Source organism: Cylas formicarius, unplaced genomic scaffold (genome assembly GCF_029955315.1).
Source record: "Cylas formicarius isolate icCylForm1 unplaced genomic scaffold, icCylForm1.1 PGA_scaffold_12__32_contigs__length_19106922, whole genome shotgun sequence".
Taxonomy (NCBI): domain Eukaryota; kingdom Metazoa; phylum Arthropoda; class Insecta; order Coleoptera; family Brentidae; genus Cylas; species Cylas formicarius.
In genome coordinates this window covers 2,751,169-2,776,033 of record NW_026844225.1, presented here as the reverse complement: position 1 = coordinate 2,776,033, position 24,865 = coordinate 2,751,169, and the positions used below count along the sequence as shown (strand labels likewise).

At 33.3% G+C, this 24,865-nt stretch overlaps 1 protein-coding gene across 2 annotated transcripts in view; it reads right to left on the bottom strand.

Moving 5' to 3' along the window:
* The window catches only part of LOC132708654 (integrin alpha-PS2), a 179,598-nt gene extending 175,921 nt beyond the window's left edge, over positions 1–3,677 (bottom strand). For both annotated transcript variants that reach the window (XM_060681116.1, XM_060681117.1), the window contains exon 1: positions 3,318–3,677. In XM_060681116.1, coding sequence (XP_060537099.1) covers positions 3,318–3,496 — 179 coding nt within the window. In that variant the 5' untranslated portion in view covers positions 3,497–3,677. The remainder of the gene's footprint in view (positions 1–3,317) is intronic.
* Positions 3,678–24,865: the final 21,188 nt, after the last annotated feature.

Genomic DNA, 24,865 nt, shown 5'->3' with positions numbered 1-24,865 from the left:
CCTCCACCTCAACCAATGTGTGTTTGTACTTTAAATGTCAGACCTAAACCGAATTTCATCAGACAGTCTCAACCACCACAAACTGTAAAAATCGAAGAATTATATAACACTGACATGGTATCTTGACCTACAGACACATATGATTATTATTATTATTCATCATCAGGAAACACTTTCGAAAATTAAGTCGAAAATAATCAAGCAAACCCTATTAGCCAAATTGCATTTTTAACGACCTATTCATTGTAACTGCAGTATTTCAAAAATCTACTTATCGACACAGTGCTTTAATCACGGCCTGTCAAACTTTTAAATTCCAAAAAATCAAAATTTAAAATTCTATCTTTTTAAATAAAAGTTATTTTTTAAAATTGGTGTTGTATCGAATAAATTAACTCATGAAAATTATATTGACGACATTGTCATCAAATACATGACTCGGTAGTCAGTTGTATAAGTCTTCTGTGGCGCTGAGTTTGAATGTTTCTCCGCAATATTACTTTTTTAATGAACCTTTACTAATTTTTTTTAACTCCTTCTTTCCTACCTAAATGTAAAAGAAATTGAATGTTTTAAGAATTACTACAATTTTGAAATCTTTTTGACGATTTCATCTATTTATATATTGAAAAAGATAACAAACTTTTACAGGGTTATGATATATAAAATTGAAACCGAAATTTGAAAGTATGAACACCTCCATCGAATTCCAAAAATTTATTTTACTTTTGTGTTTTAAGCGAAGCAATTTTTAACTAGATACTTTTGTCCTATTGTATTCTAAGTCACGCTTTATACTTCCGTGTCATTAACTTCTGCTAGATCAAAATGTAGATTGTCTAGCAATAAAGAAAGCTGCATTTTGAACATCTACAAAGTCGTCTATTTTTCATTTGGAGATATCAAGCAAGGCCTGTAGGATTGCAAAAATGTAAACAAAACTGTGTATATGAATCTCAGACAGACAGAATCTGAGTAACTTTTTGAATATAATCGAAGAGGCTTCAAAAAAAACATCCTTCCCTAGGCACAGAAAACGCAAAAAAATGTAATATGATATTATAAACCTTTTGGATTTACATATCTAGGGCCCTAGGGCACTCAAAAATAGGGGCCCCAATCACAGCTTTTGAATATTTTATTTTTAAACAAATATAATATAAATATGTAATAAATTAAACTGAAAAGTAGGTATCTAAATGTTTTACTCAATATCAAAATATCAAAGGATAATAAAACAAAAATTATATGTTATCATTTTTTCTTACTCTTTTTCAATGCAATGAAATAAAATGCAAAACAAATAAATGAATTTTAACCAAAAAGTTTTCCAGGTAAGTTTTGACTAATTTTAGAAAAGAAACTGAAAATTTGAAAATATATTTTTTTAAATTTAAATACTTTAAATTTTTAAATATGTAACAAATTCAACTGAAAAGTAAGTATCTGTTTTATTCAATATCAAATTATCGGAGGATAATAAAACAAAAATTATATTTTGTCAATATCAACTTATTTTTAATACATATTTTTCAATTGACAGTATTGAAAAGAAAATGACGTTATTGTAAGTAAGAAGTTTCCCAGGTAAGTTTTAAGAAGTTACAGAGCGCAGGAAGAATCTAACCAATTTGCACTGCTAGAATTCTTTAAAAATTTGTGGTACTTACAGTACTTTAGCTAATAGTTTTTTTATTTACAGAGGTAGGTTTAGGTTTTTCATTCTGTTATATAATTAAGTGGGTACTTAACGTATTGTAAATTGTAAACATTAATTAAAACCCCGGTGTGATGTTATGTGTAAGGATAAGTGTAGAAATCAGCAAGCAGATACGTCTGGGCGCTGCACTCTTGCCTTTTCTTGTCGAAATTACCTGAATAAAGTATATTATTATTATTAAAAATCAGGTGCTGAAGTAATAAAGATTTTCTCTTCAACAAAACAAGTATTTACTTTGAAATTATTTAACTCATCAAATTTGGTGTCACAAGTACCCATTATCATACTTAATTTTTTTAATTTTAGACCTTTCATAATAATGATCAAATTTATCTCTTAACTTAACTTAAATTATACGTTTATATGTTATTACTACGTGCTGTAAATTAATGTTAAATGTAAATTTTTCTAAAAAAAATGCTAGTTTTTACAGTTGCAGCACTTGTGTCTGATAAACTTTTTGGTACTATATAATTATTTTTTTGTAATTCAATCTTTAATACATTCCATCTAATTGTAGAATCACACCCAATCACAATCAGCAGCGACATTTGTTACTAAGTTAAGGAATGAGCTCCACAAGGTACAAAATAGGCCAGGTATTTTTTATTGTAAAATTTGATAAATTGCATTCGTATGACTGGCATTATCATAAGGTTGCCCTCTACAATTTGTAATATTAAAATTTAACTCCTTCCATATCTGCCGCTTATGTCCCATGTGCGGAATAAATTTAATAAGTCTGTCAACAACATTTCCTTCACAAACGTTTGTTATAAAATGATTACTGATCGGTTTGGCTTATATCTGGTCTGGAATATATGATTATCGAAAAAATTTTTTTTATATTTTAATATTTTACCGCCAATAGTTGAAAAATAAAAGGGACTTGGACACATGGCTAGCTCTTCTTATTTAAGCTACTAAAATGACCGCTGTTGTCTCTTATTAATTTCGACTGGGTAGGACCTAGGCATACAGTTAAAAAAAAGCAAAGAAAAAATTAAATAGTTATATAATTTTTTTTCGAAGGAAATTGCTCTTTTTTGTCCTAATTCAAATCCGTGGAGATATATGCAGATACACTGAGATTAGTATGAAAAACGATCCTGAGATTTCATTGCCTTTAAAAAAATAATAATAAAAAAAAATATTTAACTTCTCAATTAATTGAATTGAACCCTACCTACTATTTCTCAAAGAATTTCTTCTGCGGGTGCTTAAAGTGGAAACTAATAAAATGTCGACGGTATCTTAATAAAGTGACGAAAAAAAATTAAAAAACTCAATGAAAAGTTAAGTTGGATTATAAATTTTTTTGTGTAAGATTGACATTGCATTTTTGTACCTTGGAAGCGGACTTTGACAAATTTTTCGCACTTCCAAATAAGCGCGAGCAATATTTTCAATATTAATATATGTGGGTATCTGGCAGCAATAGGAAGAAATTATGAAAAAAAAAATATTTCTTGGTGCGACCAGATGTTTAAGAGCTCACAAACATATTCTACATGTTGTGAGATTAGTATATATTTCACAATTTTTTTTTATTAAAGTTAGCGCACATTATTTTTAAAAAATGATATATTGAACGTACCAGGATGCGGACTTCTGTTTGTGAACTGCAACAGTAAATCCAAACATGGATTTTTCAGATCTTTCATATACCGCGTAATTAAATGCATCAATGTTAAATGAATTAACCAGTTTCGCATTTAAACTGCACAAGACGATTACACTTAACGCAAAAATAGTTACTTTCACGCACGAACTCATGTCCACGGTTGTTTAAATAGCTCGCAGCAAATTAAACGCGACGAAAAGTAAAGAGAAAATTAATTTATTTGCGGCTGTTACGTCGAATAACTGAAGACCAGTTAAATTCCTTCGAGCGGAGACGGGCTTCAACAAAAAGACGGTTTTTATTTTACCATTTCAAGTACCTCGCGCTAGCCCAGCGATTAGTAAGCGACTGCCTCTTTAAAGTTTTTAAATACATAAGCGCCAATTCCAGTTCAGAATGTTACGTTGGTCAGCACCGTCTGTTGAGAGCTTTTTGAAACAACCTTTCGCGAGCGGATCGAGTTGGCAAGGTTTCTGTGTAACTGCAAACAAGAATATAGTGACTTAGGCTACCGTTGGGTGGCGCTGCTTCGTAAATTACAACAGAATAAAAGGGTCGATAGTTCTTGATCATAACTCCAGAGCCATTTGAACTAGGCCGCTCAAATTTTGCTCCTTTTTTACTGTCCACTAGATGCACAAGATATTTGACAATGGCGGCGATCGAAAATTGGCAGCCATTTTTTTTCGATCTTAGACTGTTTTTTTTGACATTGCTATGAAACAGGATAAGTGCCAGAAAGTTGAAGTGATCGACTTCATTGGCACACATATGAAGCTGGGTTCTCTGACGGAACCTATTGAAATTGGGGGGAGCTGGGGGTATTTAAAAAAAAAGTATTTTTAAAAAATAAAAAATTGCGTTTGCAAGGGTTCAAGAGAAAAATCATTAATCGAAAACGGTTTATGCTACCGAAAAAATTCTGTAATGGGAAGACGCAGAAGATTCGGCTCTATAAAATTATATTTTTGTCAATTTTTTTTACAACGTACAAAAAAACTGTGTGTGTGTTTCCCCCTTTATAGAAAATTGGCTGTGTCGCATGTCGGTTTCTTTTAAATGGCGATATAGACCGCATAGACAGTTAAAACTTTTGTATTTAAGGTTTTCACGTGTTATACAGGCTGTTCAAGATATTAGGGGCTATATTCAAAAATTAACAGGTGTCTTAAATTGGCAGCTATCGACTTCAAATTTGGCAGAAGGGTAGAAGTCCACACCCGTATTTCATCTGTTGAAAAAGGACTTATTCAAATCTCGAAAAGTATTTTTTAAACATTTCTGAAAAAAAATTTTGGTACATTTATATATTATTATATATTTGTACATTACGGCGTACTGCATGGTTTCAGAAAACAAGTCTTTTCTCGAAAACTATTTACTCTATTGGAAAAACTCATACACCAGCAAAGGGAGATCCAGGGCTATAACATCGGTTTCGAACATTGTTTGAATTATATACACGGTGTGTCGTTCATGGGTAAAAAATCTAAAAGGTCCTAAAAATTTTCGTTTTTTTTTTTTTTTTTAAATTGTTGGCGATAAATGAAAAACTATTAAAAATGTGATAATCTGGTTTGAACAGTATTGTAAACTATGTCGAGAGAGAGTTTCAGTTTTCGTCTATCATACAGGGTGCGCCAGATATTTGAAAAAATATAATTTTAAATCGCAATTACCACTACAAATTGAGCTGCACTTATGGCACTGAAGTCATTGCGTACGCGCTCCTTCTTGATAAAGGAGTGCAAAGGGGTACTGAGGAGGGTGGCTGAGGAGAGGAAGGTCACGTTGGTGTGGGTCCCGGGTCACACCGGTATCCGGGGCAATGAGGCAGCGGACGCCATAGCTAGAGAGGGCTCCTCGCATAGGCATATAGGGCCAGAGCCCCGCCTGGGGATCGCTCCATGTGTGAGGTGGGGAGCTCTCGAAGCCTGGGCGAGAGACCGGGCCGCGGGGGGCTGGAGAGTTGCTCCGGGAGTGAGGCAGGCGAGGCTTACGATGGATGGGCCCGCCCTCCCTCGGAACATGGAGCTGCTTAGACTAACCAGAAGGGAGTGTAGAGCACTAACAGGGGCCTACACAAGACATTGCAGGCTTAGGAGGCATTTTTGCTTGCTAGGCATTGAAGACGACCCGGAGTGTAGGTGGTGCATGGAAGGGGAGGAGACCCCGTATCATCTGCTCACCGAGTGCCCTGCCTTGACATGGGCAAGATTGGGAGTCTTCGGAACGGCCCTGATCGATCCGGACTCAGTGCACAGTATTGGGCTAAAGGGGTTGCTACCCTTTAATAGGAGGGGCGGCATTCTGGACGCCCTCTAGAGCGGCCTGGGGGCACAACGGGCCCATCTGATGGCCTAAGTGCTTGGACGCCCGTGAGGGCGCCCCCCTTTAATACCAATACCAATACCAATACCGCTACAAATTGAAATATTCACCAAAGTTTGCCGTAACTTTGAAGTTCGGCGAGATGTGAAAGACACTTTATACAGAGTGCGTGCACAACAAAATTACATCGATTTTGCGAAAGTTCCATAGTGGTACGCAGAAGCGCGATAGAAAAATAATGCATGTCTACGACAAAAAACCGCCAAGCGGCTTCTTTTGGAAATAAACAGCTTGCGACGAACTTGGCCGGCCCAGCGACGATTTTTTGAAAGCAATCTTGTTGATATTGATTCACCAATTAATGTTGCTTAGATACCTATACAATATTAATTTTATCTTTTCTCTAAATATAAATTTTTACTCACAAAACAATCCTCAAGTTATACTTGTGAGGAAACAAAAAGCAACAAATAACAGTTGATCGAAAGATGTAGAAGTTAAATCAACTTAAATGTTCTTGAAACTGATGTAACAGAAATAACAATGACAAAAAAAATCAGATAATTTTAAAGCATTATGATAACAGAGACATTAGTAATAAAATTCAAGAAAAAAACAAAGCAATTTACAACTAATAAACCCAAGAGCCAAAAAAAAACCTTTCAAACAATAATTAAATAAAAAACTACATTTTTGCAAAACGAACTTCTACTATACTCATCGGTCACTGATAAAATTTAATTACAATTAAATCCTTACGTTTTTCTATCCCACATGTATTTTTTGAAATATATATATTTTAATGATTTTCACTTGTGGAATTTATTCTTAATTTCTGTTTTTAAAATCCTAAAATTTGTATTTATTTTTTTGTTCTGGATTCCTCCTGCGCCGGGTTTTGCTTAACCTCTGAAGAAGTCAATAGGATGATTGGCGAAACGTCAGCAAGTTCGACTCAACAAAAACCGACGCAGGAGGAGTCCAGAAGTTTTGTAACACATTAAAAAAATAATATTTTCCACTTTATTGCACCTCCCAAAAAACAAAATCATTTCCTTCAGAATTATTATTGCAATCTCGCAAATACGTTTTCACCTAATTTCAAATAAATTGCCACAAATAAAATTGTTCTATAATCCTTCTTAACCTTACTTCTAAAAGATCATGTCTTGTAAAAAAATACCACCCAATTTCATATGGGTCCATGAACAATTTTATTAAGCATAGAACAGAAAATAGTTAGTGTAACTTTCATTAGCGACAGCGGATTTTATTTAAATTTTAAAAGTTGGCCGTGATATCAAAGCCCTCTTCAAAACTCAAATTGTCTTAAATTATAATAATCAAAATTATTACAAATTTGTGAAATTAAATATACCTAATAACATTGCACACTTACGAACATTTATGCCATCGTAAATTACTTCGACATTTAAAAATGTTTTTTATAGATAGATAGTTTTCACTTTTAATTATCGATAATTGACAAATTCTGCCCGAGCAAATGTCAAATACGATTTTTTGTAATATGGTATTAATCAAATTTGTTATTAAAAAATTTATAATATAGAATTTTGAATATTAAAATGTTAATATCGCTATCGACAGATTTCCACAATAATAAACAATGTCAACCGCAGACATGCAAATTGAAGACAATTTAAATGGTATGCATATATTATTTTATTATAAAAATTCCATATTTATTTTTTCTTCTATAAATTACTCAAAAGAAAATTGCTAAACTATAACAATTTTAATAAAAATATCTTGTCAACGAACAAAATAATTGAATTAAATAGTTTAAAAAAATTCAATTCACTTAAAAAATATTGAAAAATAATGATTAATCAATAAGTAAATATTATATTAATTAAAAATTATATGACCTACTATAGCATTTTTCTTCATTTTCATTAAAATATAAATTCAATTAATATACACACGTTTTTCCAAAAATTTTTAAATCATAAAAAAATTCATAAAAATAATTTTACAAATCGCCCGCCCGCCTAACATAGAGATGAATGGTAAGTATAAATAAGAAATCCATAATTAATTGTTTAGATTTATTAAGTGTCCAATTAAAGTGAGCTAAAGAGTTTATTATTACTAACATATATATGCAATAACTAATAATAAAGTTCTTCCCATTAATTTTCGAAATAAATAAGAGAATTCGCAAAAAATTTTCTTCTTCTGCATAATAATTTTTATCCGGAATAAGTCCAGACATAGTGACAACATTGTTTACGTCAGACACTTGCGCCCAAATATTTACAACAAATCGTTGAAAAGATTCACTTTTATTAGCATCATTCATAGATTCTGCTTGCATTCTAAAAAACAAGAACAAATACCACTAACTCATTTATTACAAACAATGTACAACAAATCGAGCAGTTCCAGAAGTTACACAAAACAATTCGAAATTTCATTGCTACGTTTTTCCTTTGCCGCTACCATAATCAACACTTTACACATACTTTAATATTCAATACATTAATTCAATTTTATATTACAAATACTGAAACATGTTTTTTTTTAATTAACCCCTAGATAAAATTGGAAATTAAAAAAAAAGTAATTGAGGAACAAAGAAAATTAATTGAAGAATTAAAAAAAAAATGAAAATATAGAGGGAGGTACCGGGAAAGAGGACAACGACGTGGCGGCAGGAGTGGAAGAGGACAGGGAAGAGGTGGAAAAGGAATGCAATGTTTAATAAAAACTAATTGCTACATAAAAAAAATACGTAGTATAATTAGATGGCCATTTCTAATTACTCATATTATGAATGACCGTTATTAGTCAAGTATCGACGCTATTAGTCATGTAAGATATATTATACTTTTATTTACTTTCCCAAAGACTTTATAAAGAAAATATGTATTTAGAAAAATAATACTATGGACCGTATACACTTTACGTTGGTACAGAGCTAAATGACTACACACTACCCTAATACATGCCTTTGAATTTAAGGGTTCAATTTTTTGAATTAGGTCCTTATTAATGTTGATTGAAGGTAACTTTAACCTTAATTAATTGTATCATTTTTCTGTGGACTGAAATATTATTTTTTTAAATTATTAATGAAGGGTTATTAATTAGTTCAATTGTATTTTGATTAGGACAGGAGAAGGAAACATTTTCTTCTAAACATGGAATGAGGATAATAAAATTATCTTGCAGTTGACTAGTTGAAGTATTATTATAATAGATAGTTGTGATTGGACAATGATCCTTATTAAGATCCATAGAATTAATTACACAGGGTTCGTCTTTGAACAGAAACAGAAAAATTTCTTCTACTTTTACACATTTTTGTCCTCTATTAAAGAAGTCATTCGGGTTTATTAGAACATAGGCCTTTTTAAGGATTACTGTCTGATTATTTATAGGAATTGGGTATACTTCATAGAGTGTATAATCTAAATTTGAAATTAGTGGTGAAGTAATGTAGAATGTGATTAATTCATTCTTTATAATTACAGCTGGATGTGGTATAGTATAGTACTATATTATATTATCAAAAGGGATTTTATTTTTCTCGTTTAACCGTGATATTACCTTTAATTTGTTATGTTTAAGAATACTATGGTGTAGTATACCTAATTCACAAAAGTTAATTGCTGTTTGTATGTTGTTATATAATTCATTTATTATATAAAGATTACTTTCTATATTATCTAAGATAATATTGAGGTAGGAGATTGATTAACGTTTTATCAATAGATTTAGTTAAATTTTTAAGGATCGTTTGAGTAGTTATTGTATCTTGTTGTAACGAAAACTCTTTTTCTTGTAATATTATTAAGTAATCCTCGTTTACGTCTGTCAAGTATAGTCTAATGTTTTATAAATTCTTCAATTATCTTAGTATGATCCAGTTGATTTTGAGTCCGAGTTGTCAAAAGGTCTTGTGACAATGAAGTTAGATTACTTATTGTATTATTTATATTAAGTAGTGTTAGCTTTATTTTACTAACACAGTTTTTTATTTTACTAAGGTTTACATGGTAGGAGATATGATGGTACCTATCTACAATATAGCTTATCCCTTGATTAACCGGCGATAGCGGGTTAATTAATTTTTCAATACGATACTTTCCGTTGGTGGTATGGCTAGCAGCAGAATGATGTTCATCTGAAAGGTTACATGCGTCTTTTAATATCATTTGGATGTCTGATTTTTAAATATTGTTTTGATAAATTTTGGTTTTAATTTGTTAGATATTTTCTGTTCAGTGCGAAGTGATTGATGGTTTCATCGGGAAGTTCGGGATCATCCTCTCGTTCCTTATTCAATTTTGATATGTTTGCTTTTCTTGCATATAATTTTTTATTTATATTTTCGTTTGATTCATTACATAATTGTACTAATTCATTCAATTTAATCTGTTTGATAGTTTAAATTCCTTTTATTATCTGAAAGAGATTAAAATCGTGAGCGGAGTGTATACCATTTGTCATAATTTAGTACATCGATATCAATTAATTCGGTGTTCATCACGGAGGGCAATTATACTTTCTTTGGATAGGATAATTTATAGGGTTATATGATGTTGTAAAGTGTAATTCAATTTTATATGTTTTACAAAGATCTTGAATAAGGTTACTTTTAAAATATTGTGCATTATCAGTTGTTACAATACACAGAGTTCCATGTTGCGAGAAGTATTTTATTAAATTCCGACAGATTGCAATTGAATTTTCGTTTAATGGATATGCAGCAGCGAATTTCGAGAAACTGTCTATTATAGTTATATATTTTTGACCTAAAAGTGAATAGATGTCTATAGAGATATGCTCGAAGGGTTTAAAACCTACAGGAGTTGGTTTACATATTACCTTATAAGGGTGTCTCTCATTTTTCTACGTTTGGCAGGTTTCACAAGTTTTAACAAAATTGATTATATCTCTTTCCATACTAGGCCAATAATTTATTATATTTTTAAAATTTTACGTTATTCCTCTATACACCCTTTTGATCTTGTTCATTAGGTACGTACCGAAGTAATGTTTTCGATATTTCAAGGTTATATGAATTATTTTTCAAAGTTTCTTCGAAAATTCTAATTATTAAGTATTACCAAAATTAATTATATCTCTTTCCAAACTAGCCCAATAATATGAATATGATATTTTTAAAATTTTCCGTTATTCCTCTGTGCGACGTTTTAGTCACATGATATCGTTCTATGATTTCCCTTATTATTCTATTTCTATTTCTATTCTAATTATTAGCAGTACCAATTCCTTATCTGGAATATATATCAGGTGGCAAATAATTTTTTATTAGATGTTTTATTTCATCTCTTGTAGGATTGCCATTAATAAAGATGAATGTCCTTTTCTTGTTCTCGTAAATCTTTTCAGTTACTACATAGGGTTCATTTTTATTAGTCCATTTAAATATTACCTGATTTTTATATGTATTAACATAAGGCTCTTATAAAATTGTATTTTCTTATAACGTATGTATTGTTTTGGTTTCGGAAGTGTCTCGATCCGGAGTTGATTTTATTTTTATTTGTGATAAACTTCCTCCTAAAGATTTTTTAGGGGTTATTGGGACGGCATCGTCTAATTTTCTAGTCCTAGGCGGTCTAATGTCAGTTATAATCTGTATTTTTTATTTTTCCTTAAGCTGTTCAATTTGCCTTGTTTCTCATTTATTTTCAAGATTACATCTTTTTAATTCAATGTCTTCTATGTTGATCCTTTTGGGTGGTTCAAAGAGTGGAGTGTTTCCTTGGGAGTCAAAGAAATGTTTTATCCGTTCATGCGAAAGGTATTTATCTGGTTTTGGATCGGGCCGTTCACTTGGAAATGAAACGTGAGTTGGTGGATTCTCGATGGGGTGAGTATCTATAGCGTGTATGTCTATTGGAGGAGGAGATAGAGCATTCAGGTTTTGCTTTACCTTTTTGTAGGCGATGAAATATTCATATTTCTGGAGTTTTAATCTCCAGCGGACTAATTTTGGTTTTTTTTTTATAGAGAACAGCCATTCCAGAGGTTTGTGATCGGTTAGGATCAGAAATTTACTTCCAAAAAGATACGGGCGTAAATATTTCACAGCCCAAACAATCGCTAACAATTCTTTTTCGATCGTAGAATAATTACATTCGGCTTGGTTAAGGGCGTCTAAATGTTCCTGTAATGATGTTGAAAAGATAATTATATCGTCCATATAGACTAAACAGATTTTTTTCATGTAATCCGTGTAAAACATTATCCGTTGCCCGTTGACACGGGGCATTCTTAAGTCCAAAGGACATGCGTACATACTCATAATGAACGTGTTCTATATTAAATGCTGTTTTAGAAACTGAGTCAGGGTGCATCTCTATCTGATGAAATCCACTCGCTAGATCAAGCGTTGTAAAATATTGAGATCGTCTAAGTTTATCCAAAATATTTGAAATATTAGGAAGAGGATATCTATCAACTGTTTTTTCGTTAAGCTTCCTATAGTCAATGACAACTTTCCATTTTTTTTCTCCACAGTCGTCAGTTTTATTAGGGACTATTCAAACAGCAGAACTACACGGAGAGTTCGATCGTTGTATAATTTTGTCCTTTAACATTTGTGAGATCTGTTTATTAATTTCTCCTTTATGTGAAAATGGATATCTATAACTTTTAGTATATATTGGAATTTCGTCGGTGGTTTTAATAACATATTTTACAGTATTTAAAAAGGTTTACCTCGAGGTTTATATAAGATATTATTAAATTCATTCATTTCATTCAACACCGATGAACATTGTTCAAAAACTAAGTAAGAATTAATAGATACCGCTGTCTTAAATTGTAATAATAGTATATACTCCGCTCACGATTTTACCTCTTTTCAGATAATAAAAGGAAATTTAAACTATCAACTTAATTTTGACAAAAATCTTAATCAACTTAATAAACAGATTACGTATATGAATTAGCACAAGAATGGAATGAATTAAACGAAAACATATGTAAAAAATAAATGTAAGAAAAGCAAACATATTCTCAAAATTGAATAAGGAATGAAAAGATGATCCCGAAATTCCGAAAGAAACCAATCAATTACACCACAGAAAATATCTAACAAACTAAAACCAAAATTTATCAAAACAATATTTACAAATCAGAGACATCCAAAGGATATTAAAAGACGTATGTCTCCTTCCAGATGAACATCATTCTGCTGCTAGCCACACCTTCGTTGATAATGGCCACTGACTCACTAACCCGCTGTTGCCGGTTAATTAAGGAATAAGCTATATTGTAAACGGTTACCATCATATCTCCTGCCATGTAAACCTTAGTAAAATAAAAAACTGCGTGAGTAACATAAAGCTAACACTACTTAATATGAATATTGCAGTAAGTAATCTAACTCATGATCTACTGGATCATGCTAAGATAATTGAAGAATTCATAAAACATTATACTGTACCCAAGAGAGGAGAGGAGTACTTAATAATAATACAAGAAAACCAGTTTTCGTTACAACAAGATTCAATAACTACTCAAACGATCCTTAAAAATTTAAGTAAATCTATTGATAAAACATTAACTAATATTAAAATAAATCAAAAAGCACTACAGGAAAGAATTAATGATTTATCCACGAAAATATTGGAAACCTCTACCGTTACCTATCTCAATATTATCTTAGATAATTTGCTGAATTAGATATACTACACCATAGTATTCTTAAATATAACGAATTAAAGGTAACATCATCACGGTTAAACGAGAAAACTAAAATCCCTTTTGATAATATAAAAAAGTACTATGAAGTTGCACTTGCAGATGTAATTATAAAGAATGAATTAATCATAATCCACATTACTTTACCACTAATTTGAAATTTACCTTATACACTCTATTATGTAACTCTTGACTGGAACCTTCGGCACTGCACTAAACTTAATAGAACAAATGCTCTCTAGATATATACACATCGGGAAGTGGGAGGGGGAATTACGCACTGTTCACGCAACCAATCAGCATGTATAATGGGCTCTGTCCGTCCTTCGCTCTCTTGTTGATCTCCGACTGGAATCCTGCAAGCGAACGGATGATATCCCGGAATATTTTTTCAACATTATATATATATATATATATATATATATATATATATATATATATATATATATATATATATATATATATATATATATATATATATATGTTTAGCTTTTGGTTCTTGGGTTATAGGTCTTTGAATTAAAAGCGATTAAAATTTTTTGTCCATATATTGACGTTTCGGTCTTCTATGACCTTCTTCAGAAAGGGGTACAGTCTAAAATTATGTTATAGGACAGTTCGTTTTTTTTTACATATACACAACGGAATTACAAAGCGTTTGGTTTTGTCATAGTGCCTAGAAATATTATTGTTTTGGTTTTTTTCCAACTATGAGAATAAAAAAGTCATACCCTTGATAAAAGATAAAAGTCCAACAATAAATGATTTGTATACGGCACTCACACACATAATACACACAAATTTAACGAAACAGTTAAAATATATATAAGAGTTTAAAAAAATAATAATAACAATAATACCGATACGCGAGGTTTGCTCGCGTCGACGTTACTGTAAAAACATCGTACGATGCACGATTGTTTTGGTGCAAGGTTCATAAATATAGAGAAGGTCTAAGAAAAAACAAAATATAAACATATAAACTATATATATATATATATATATATATATATATATATATATATATATATATATATATATATATATATATATATATATATATATATATATATATATATATATATATATATTCTCACGTATTGATTCACGGATGGAAAAATGTGATGACACTATATTCCGGGATATCATCCGTTCGCTCGTTGAACTCCGACTGGAATCCTGCATCCGACTGGAATCCTGCAAATCTTGCATCCGACTGGAATCCTGCAGACGTTTCGCCAAAATCTCACTTGGCATCTTCGATGCTCGCGCTCCGAAAACACTTCGAATACAGTGAACGAAAAATTTTTTTGTGATTCACATTAAAAATAAGCTCCGCGGTAGAGCAGCTCAATTAATTAATTCTAGGAATCCTGATTCATATCTGGAAATAAAGAAACTATTTACTCTACACTTTGGCGATTCTAGAGATTTACCTTCCCTAATTCATGACCTTCAACGTCTTAAACAATTGCCCAATGAATCGGCATTAACATTTTTCAATCGTCTTCAAGTCCTAAACGCGAAAATGCATTCATGTGTTCAAAAATCCACCACATTAGGATCCGAAGAGCAAAAGGATGCTCAGATATCTTTAATTGAGACAATGGCCCTTAATACACTTCTTATAGGTTTAGAGCCTAGATTAGGTCAACTTATTCGTGTTAGTAATCCCACTTCACTCTTAGAAGCCCAAGCAAGGATTCGTCGAGAACTCCAACTCTCATATTTTGAAAATCAAAAATCTGTCAAATCTAATCCTCCTAAATCACATTCTGCAAATGTTCGAACCCCTTTTTAGCAACCCAAATGCACTTTGTGCAATAGAATTGGCCATACTTCAATTCAATGTAGAAGTACGCATCAGCAAATAAAACCAAATTTTTCGCAGTATTCACAGCGACCTTCTAATTGGTTCCAACAAAGCAACATTAGCAACAACTCGAATTAAATACCGATGAAATATTCAAACTCTTATCCTAAGCCACATTTTATGAATCCAAACCCGCAGCGAACTCATCATGTAAACTCAAACCCGATCTACATCGACGATTATTCCGGAAATTCCCAAGAATTTCCACATGAAAATTACACTCTTCAAGAAGATAATGAACTTCAAAATCATTATTCTAACCATCCAGAAAACTGAGAACCAGAGCAGGATTTTCAAGAAAGCCCCTACGATATTCCACCAGACGAATTGTCTCCAGACCCGATTTTCGAAATCAATTCCCAAATTCAAACCCTGAATTTAGACAACATGGATCCCAATCTAAACTTTCCAGAACAGAACTTCTGTTAAACCCTCTTCTTACGGTAAATTCTAAACATTTATACTATATTTGTGAAGCTACGCAAAAATTCAAAATATTAATAGATACAGGCGCAGGTATATCTATCTTTAAATATAAAACCGCTGAAAATTACAGAACACGAGTTCCAGAAAATATTACCATCCAAGGTATAACAAATAAAAACTTTTCATTAAAGAATCCACACTTATTCCATTCACGAATAACGACAAACATAAAGTCTATCTTTACGATCTTAATATCGAATTTGACGGAATTCTCGGTTTAGATTTTCTTGATCACTACCAATGTATAATCGATTTAAAGTCCAAAAAATTTATAACGAATTTCAAAACAATGCCTTTACATAAAGTAGGACACGAATCTGTTTTTCCCAAAATTTGTAAAAAACTTGAACAAAATATTCAAAATCAAATTTCAATCGAACCTAGGACCGAAAGAATTTTCAAATTAAAATGTAATTTAACAAACACGGACGCTATCCTCCACTCTCAAGAATGCGAAAAAGTTAGGTTACCTAATGCTTTAGTTAAAGTAAATAACAAAGGCGAATTTTTTACTACTGTTATTAACGCTAATGCTATCCCAAAAACTATAGATTTTTTTAAATTTATCTATCGAACCTTTTAATACAAATCTTAACGAAAAAGAAATAAATAATATTTTCAATTTAAATTCTCAACCTGTTGATAGGCGCGGTATAATTCAATCCCAGTTACGCACTGATCATTTAAACGAAGAAGAAAAAGAATTCATAACACAATTATGTCTTGATTTTTCTGATATATTCTATTTAGAAGGAGATCATTTAAGTTTTGCTAATGAAATTAAACATACTATTGAAACGAACAACGCCAGACCGATTTTTACAAAATCGTATAGGTACCCACATGTCCACAAACAAGAAGTAAAGTCACAAATTAACAAAATGCTTTAACAATGAATCATTCGACCTTCCACTTCTCCATGGTCTTCCCCTGTTTGGGTTGAAACAAAAATGGCGCATAGTCATCGACTATCGCAAACTAAATGAAGTCTCTGTCGACGATAAATACCCTCTTCCCAATATTTCCGATCTCTTAGACCAGTTAGGCAGATGTCAATATTTCACTACTTTGGACCTGGCCTCTGGGTTTCACCAAATTGAAATTGATCCCAAGGACGTGGCTAAAACTGCATTTTCAGTTGAAAATGGTCATTTTGAATTTCTCCGTTTACCATTCGGACTAAAAAATTCTCCATCCACTTTCCAACGTGTCATGGACAACATTCTCTTAGGTCTTCAAAACGAACGATGTCTCGTTTACATGGACGATATTATCGTTTATTCAGCTACCATACACGAACATATACAAAGGTTAACTGATGTCTTCAAACGCCTTCGTGGTGCAATCCTCAAACTCCAACCTGACAAGTGTGAATTTCTTCGAAAGGAAGTAGCTTACTTAGGGCATCTCGTGATCCCAGATGGAGTCAAACCCAATCCTGACAAAATAGGCGCTATTCAAAAAATTTCAGAACCAAAATCACCAAAAGACATTAAATCCTTCCTTGGTTTAACCGGTTACTACCGACGTTTTATCCCCAATTTCGCTAAGATCTCAAAGCCTCTAACTAGACTTCTCCAAAAATACACACCCTTCGTATTCAATTCAGAATGCAAAAATTCATTTAATGAACTTAAAAACGCTCTAATACGTGACCCAATACTCATTTATCCAAATTTCGAGGAAACTTGTCTTAACCACCGATGCCAGTGCATTTGCCATTGGTGCAGTTCTTTCACGAGGTCCAATTTTAAAAGACCTTCCCATTGCATATGCCTCTAGAACTCTATGTAGTGCAGAGACGAAATATTCAACTATAGAACGAGAACTTCTTGCTATAGTATGGGCAGTCAAGCACTTCCGCCCTTATCTGTTCTGAAGAAAATTTATTCTCGTTACTGATCATCGTCCTTTAACTTGGCTATTTTCGATAAATGATCCTGGTAGTCGTTCAGCTCGATGGCGTCTTAAGCTTGAAGAATACGACTATACCATTGTGTATAAGCCCGTTAAAATAAATAAGAACGCAGACGCCCTATCCCGTGTTACAATTAACCATATTCAAGATTGTGTCGATCTCCAAAAGAAAATTTTTATCCTTGCATCTAATAATGATGACATTCACAACCGACCATCCACAAGTAAAGAAGAAATCGTTCACGATGACAATTCTAATAATTCAGATATCGAAGACGACACAGCGGAAGTTACAGAAGAATACAACAACTTCGCATACCTTCACAAAACCACATCCCTTATAGATTATTCCAAAATAGAAACCTCTAATTCGCAACTTGTCGACAAAAACCACAAAGATATTGTCACTTTCTTTTGGCAATCAAAACTTGATGATTTGCATAAAAAAATAATGGACGATATTTTTGAAGAAGATATTAATTTTACATTTAACAAAATTAACCTTTTTTTCTAGCAAAACCGTCAAAGGCACGAAATATTATATAATCCCTCTTCCATATGACAATGAAACATGTAGTTCAACATTTATTCTATATTTTATTCACAGAAAAAATTACCTTTCATCTTTCAAAACTATATTGTATTGAAAATTATTTACAACTTCCCATATTAGAAGTATTCTCCTTTATATTTTTCGAAAAGGATATAAAACTAAGAATCTGCCAAGATATAGTTCGAACTCCCGATCAAGATGAAATCCCTATCATTTTATAGCAATACCATTCAGGAAAAAATAATTTACATCGTGGAATCAATGAAACAGTTAAGCGAATAAAACAAAAATACAATTGGCCAACGTTGACCAAAGATGTCGAAAACTGTATTAGAAAGTGCGAAATATGTCAAAAGGCCAAGATCTATCGTAAAAACCTCCGCACACCACTAGTTATCACAGAAACTCCTAAAACTCCTTTTGAGCGCATTAACATCGATATTTTCGAATTCCCAGTTCGTAATTACGCCCTTACCACAAGAGATGAACTCACAAAATTCACCCAGGCATATCCAATAAAAGACAAAAAAGCTTCTACAATCGTAACTACCCTTCTTCTCTACTTCCAACATTTTGGAACTCCTCTAAGAATACATTGTGACCATGGCCGAGAATTTGATAACTCCCTTGTCAAAGATCTTGGTCTTTTGTATGATATAAGCAGACTTTCTCCAGCGTTAGTCATCACTAATCTAATGGATCACTAGAAAGATTTCACGCCACGCTCACAGAAATGATCCGAGCTCATAAATCCGAAAATCAAAAAGAACACCCCTTTCATGCTCTTCCATACGCAATAATCTGCTACAATGTATAATGAAGAACAACTCATCACCAAATACAACCGAGATCTAAACAATCGCATGCACCATTATTATAGAGTCGCACGTACTCGCACTGATCAACAAAAACAAAAATCCAAAATAAGATTTGATCAAGCAATCTCCAGAAATATGACTAAATATAATGTAGGAGATAAAGTTTATGTTAAGGAAACCCGAATTAGCGATAAAGCTCAGAATAAATTTAACGGTCCGTATGAAATTCTTGAAGTATTTGAAACTTCAACCACTGTCAAAAATTTAGCTACCGAACAAGTTTCAAAATTCAATTTTGACAAGTTTAAACCTTATTACGATTAGATTAAATTTCTTTCAAGATCTTGGGACTGATCTCTACGGTCGCACCCCAATTCCTCATTACTAAAGTAAATAATACAGTAGGCATCTTATACCATGAAGAAAGTAGTTTAAGAGTATCCAACAACAAATGGACGCTGCTAGTATATAAAAAACTAAAACCTCTGCGAGAAACCATACGACATAATAACAAAATACTTTCCTCTCTCACAAAAATGTTAGACGATTCTTTTCCTCGTACGACAGCCTTCAAAATAAGTATCCAAACTCATTTTAGTGTTCTAACTAGAATTGCTGACCCAGTCGAGGAGAAATTTTAAGAAATTACTATCAACACTGAAAATTTTAATTTTAGAACTAAACGCGGTTTAATTAACGGTGTAGGAACTATTTTTAAATCAATTACCGGAAGCCTAGACTCTACAGACGGCGAATACTTTAATGAATGTATAGATAAAGTAACAAAATCTTTTAATTCTACAATTCAAACTCTCCAAATCGACGAAGAAACTTTTAATCAAGATCTAACTCAAATTCAAAAATCTCTCTATGATATTTCGGACACCGTAGCATTTTACGAATGTCAAATTAAAACACTTAATCTTTGCGAAAGCTTTACGGAAGGTTATGTATACCTAGAGTCTTACCTCAGCGATATATTAAACACAATCACGTTCACACGAATCAAAGTTTTACATTGTTCTATTATTTACCCACGAGATTTAGTCATTTCTCTTCAGGAAATTTCAAAATCCTTGACAAAAAAATAATTTATCACTACCACCCTATACTTCGAGCATTGCAAGGTACGTAGATATTATGGAGCTAAAAGCATTTCAAACATATACTCATTGTATCGTGTTTAACCTATTCCAATTTTGAACAATCGAACACGTTTATTTCATGTAATTGCAACAACAATAAAATATATTGCGCGTGATGACGATTCTTTACTCTATGTAATACCTGAAGATCTAAAAAGCTGCATACAAATTCGAGTGCATTTATTGGAAGCTCCAGAGTACGAGCTAAACACCGTGTCGAAGAATATAAGAACGTGACCTACAAGAGCCACGCCGTTAAGATTCCATATGATTGCTGTTCTCAAATTCCAGAGAAGTTTCAAGCCCCAGAGTTGAAACCCCTGAAACTAATACTTTCGTGTTTCATTTGCAAACGCCGGAGAAAGAAACCGAAAATTATTAGCATCGCCGATGGTAACGATCCTCAACAACCTCCGAAGCCAAGTCGAAGACCCCTGCTCCCAATGCAACTCAAATCACTAAATCCGAAAAGACGGACTAGCATCCACCCAGAAGTAACTACCCGAGAAGCTACGCTTTAATTAGTCTACGAAAAGCTGCAGCTAGGCTCCACCTTTTCACTTAATGGGAGAGCTGTTATATCCGGAAATAATATTGTCCACATGGGTTAAATGCCACCGACCTGCAAGAGTGCAACGATTGCGAAAACGTCGTGTCAACGATATGTCGCAACATCCGCAGCCGTCGACCCCGTCAGCGTCAGCACAAATTTATTAAGTCAATTTTAGCTTTGATTTTAACGGTCTGATAACATTCTGTCATCACGAGGTTATTATGTCCAATTTCATTTTGATTATAATTTTAATTTAAAGTTAATAAATATATCTTATAAAAAAGTTATTTTTGAAAAGTGAAATATAAAATATATATATATATATATATATATATATATATATATATATATATATATATATATATATATATATATATATATATATATATATATATATATATATATATATTCTCACGTATTGATTCACGGATGGAAAAATGTGATGACACTATATTCCGGGATATCATCCGTTCGCTCGTTGAACTCCGACTGGAATCCTGCATCCGACTGGAATCCTGCAAATCTTGCATCCGACTGGAATCCTGCAGACGTTTCGCCAAAATCTCACTTGGCATCTTCAATGCTCGCGCTCCGAAAACACTTCGAACACTGGGAGGTTATCGGCGGTGCGTGCGGTATTTATACTCTGCGCCGGAGATGGTAACGGTGCTGCTTGTGCGTGGGGGGAGGTGGCTCCGCCCCCTGAATTGTCGCGTTGTTAATTTCGCCCGATCGTAGTTGCGATGTCCCCGTTGGCTGCTGCGCATCGCTCTGCTGTTTGATTATCGTTCTCCACGTGTTGGATAAATGCAGAGCGTCGTCTCTCGTATTGAGGTGTCCGGACTTTTCTATTTCGATGGCCTCTCGTATAATCCTAGTTCTAAAATCAGGAATATTAGCTATTTGTTTGCAAGTGCCGAAATCAATTTTATGGCCTGTCTGATGTTGGTGCTGAAACAAAGCAGATGTTGTTTGTTTGTTTCTTATGGCTAAACGATGTTCCTCGAGCCTGGCTGAAATCCTTCTGTTGGTCTGTCCCACATACGTCAGGCTGCACGATCCGCATGCTACACTGTATACTCCTTGGTTTTCCAGAGTAATTTTTTGTTTTGGGTTTCTTAGTATTGCTCCGATGGTATGGTCAGGTTTGTATGCCGTTGATATGTCGTGTTTCCGTAATATTCGGCCGATTTTGTCAGTAACCCCCTTGATGTATGGCAGGACAGCGATCGATCTTCGTTGGGTCTCGTCCTGCACTCTCTGCTGCGGCTGTTGTTGTTTACTGATTGCCTTGCTGATGGTGCGCCTTTGGTATCCGTTTTGTTGAAGACAGGTACTAATTTTCTTCAGTTCTTTATCTCTGTTCCTCTCGTTTGTGAGCCTGAAGGACCGAGCAATTAATGTATTTGCCACTGCCTGTATCTGTGATGGGTGGTGATGAGATTTAGCGTTCAGATATCTATTAGTGTGTGTTGGTTTTCTATAGACAGTGTGTTCCAAGTGTCCATCTTCGGTCCTTGTGATGTGCACATCTAAAAAGGGCAGACTGTTATCCTCTTCAAGTTCTATTGTAAATTGAATCCTTGGGTGAATGGAATTCAGATGATCTAGGAATTTCAAAAGCTCCTCCTTGCCAAAAGGCCATACAACAAATACGTCATCAACGTATCTTGTCCATAGTTTTGGCTTCAGATTTGCCTTCTCTATTGCTTTCTTTTCGAAGTAAATCATGAAGAGGTTGGCAATCACAGGTGAGAGAGATGATCCCATTGCTGCTCCATCTATTTGTCGGTAAATTTTCCCGTTGTGCATAAAGTAAGCGTTTTTCAGGCAATGTCTTGACAGATCCATTATGTATGGCGGAAGATCTTCGTTTTCTTCTATAAGCAAGAGTGCCTCTTCTACTGGAATACTCGGGTAGAGGGATTTGACATCGAAACTTGCCATAATGTCGTCCTTGTCCATCCTGAGAGAACCTCAGAACATTTCACTCAGATTTTAGGTATATATATATATATATATATATATATATATATATATATATATATATATATATATATATATATATATATATATATATATATATATATATATATATATATATATATATATATATATATATATATATATATATATATATATATATATATATTCCACGTATTGATTCACGGATGGAAAAATGTGATAACACTATATTCCGGGATATCATCCGTTCGCTCGTTGAACTCCGACTGGAATCCTGCATCCGACTGGAATCCTGCAAATCTTGCATCCGACTGGAATCCTGCAGACGTTTCGCCAAAATCTCACTTGGCATCTTCAATGCTCGCGCTCCGAAAACACTGTTCAGTGTTCAAGTGTTCGAAGTGTTTTCGGAGCGCGAGCATTGAAGATGCCAAGTGAGATTTTGGCGAAACGTCTGCAGGATTCCAGTCGGATGCAAGATTTGCAGGATTCCAGTCGGATGCAGGATTCCAGTCGGAGTTCAACGAGCGAACGGATGATATCCCGGAATATAGTGTTATCATATATATATTTATATATATATAATTAGTTTTGATATTATGAATCGCCGCTATTAGTCATGTATCGCCACAATTAGTCATGTAAAGCGATCTATCATATTATGCTGACATTTAGAAATAATAATATAAAAAGGCATGCATTAGAATAGTCTGCAGTCATTTTGCTCTGTACCAACGTAAGGTGTACAGGGTCCATTGAATTATTTTTCCAAATAAAGATTTTTTTAATAAAGTCTTTGGGAAAGTAAATAAAACCGTATTATGACCTCTAACCGGTGACGCCACGAATTCAAAGCCTGAAAACAAAAAATATTCCCCGCCCGGTCCCTCTTCACCACCGACCGCTATCGATATCATAATTCATAATTGTGCCTCGTGCGGGTGACGCTACACGTGTTGTTAGAAAGAATGGTTTTTTCTTAAGTGTACAGATAGCAACATTTTCTCAAACGATTTAAACAAATTGACGAATTAGAAGGTAAGCTGTAATAATTGTTTTATCGGGAATTTTAGGTATCGAAGATCAGTGGTTCTCAAACTTAGTTAACTACACATTTTGGGAACCACTGAGACAGTTTTTTTGTTACAGAACTGAAGGGTTTCGTGTCTAGAGTCTATTTTAAAAGGTAGAAGAATGACAAATTAGAGAACAGAAACCACATTTATGAGTGGATCGTTTTGTGAGCCCTTTACTTAAGTGTGGTCGGTACATAGAAAGGCTGTCTCTCGGTTAAAGGTAAGAGACATAAAGTGTTTCACTCAACTAAAAATTGCCTAAGCCTACGCCCAAAGTTGCACACGTTTGCACATAAACTATGTAAAATGGGCCTGGTATAGGTTTTGTCAAAGAAGTAAAGGGTTTCGTGTCGAGAGTCTATTTTAAGAGGTAAAGGTAGAAGCAGAGGTAGACAAATTAGGGAACAGAAACCACATTTTGAGTTGTTGATTGTTTGTGAGTTCTTTTCTTTAGTAGCTTTAGTGGAAGGCGAGAGATATAAAAAAGTCTTGCATACAACTCCAAATTGCCTAAGCTTTAGCCCAAGGAAAGAAATGGTGAAGTGCAAAAATAAAAAATAAAAATGTCGAATAGACATCGGCATCGGGAACTGGCAAATTTCAATCCCTCCTAGTATTACAGGTTTTTGAGGACCAGGCAGAACTGTGTACCAAGTACTCTTATTCAAAATTTCTAAAAGACCAAGTTTAAGGAGTAATGTGAAAAACTTGTTTTTTTAGTTTTAAGAAACCGCTGCAGACTATTAGTACGTGAATTAAGTTTATAATTGCTTCGAGTGTGGTAGATACTTTACATTTTACAGCCTATAGTGTAAAGGTATGCGGCCACTTCAAAAGCTTTTTGAAGGGCTAGATATTATTCGGTCTACCGCTGGCTTTACTAAGTCCTCGTCAGTTTTTTGGAAAAATTTTATAACAAACTCATTTCTGGAAGTTTGGAAGAAGGATTGTTATTTAATTCATTAAATGTTGAACTTTAATGTTAGATTAAGTATTCAGATGCTGTCAGGCTTTCATTATATTATTTATGTTGTCCTTGTCCAAAAATGAGATTAAATTTTGCAATAGTTTAATAAGTTGCTTGTTGTGGACAATGTTTT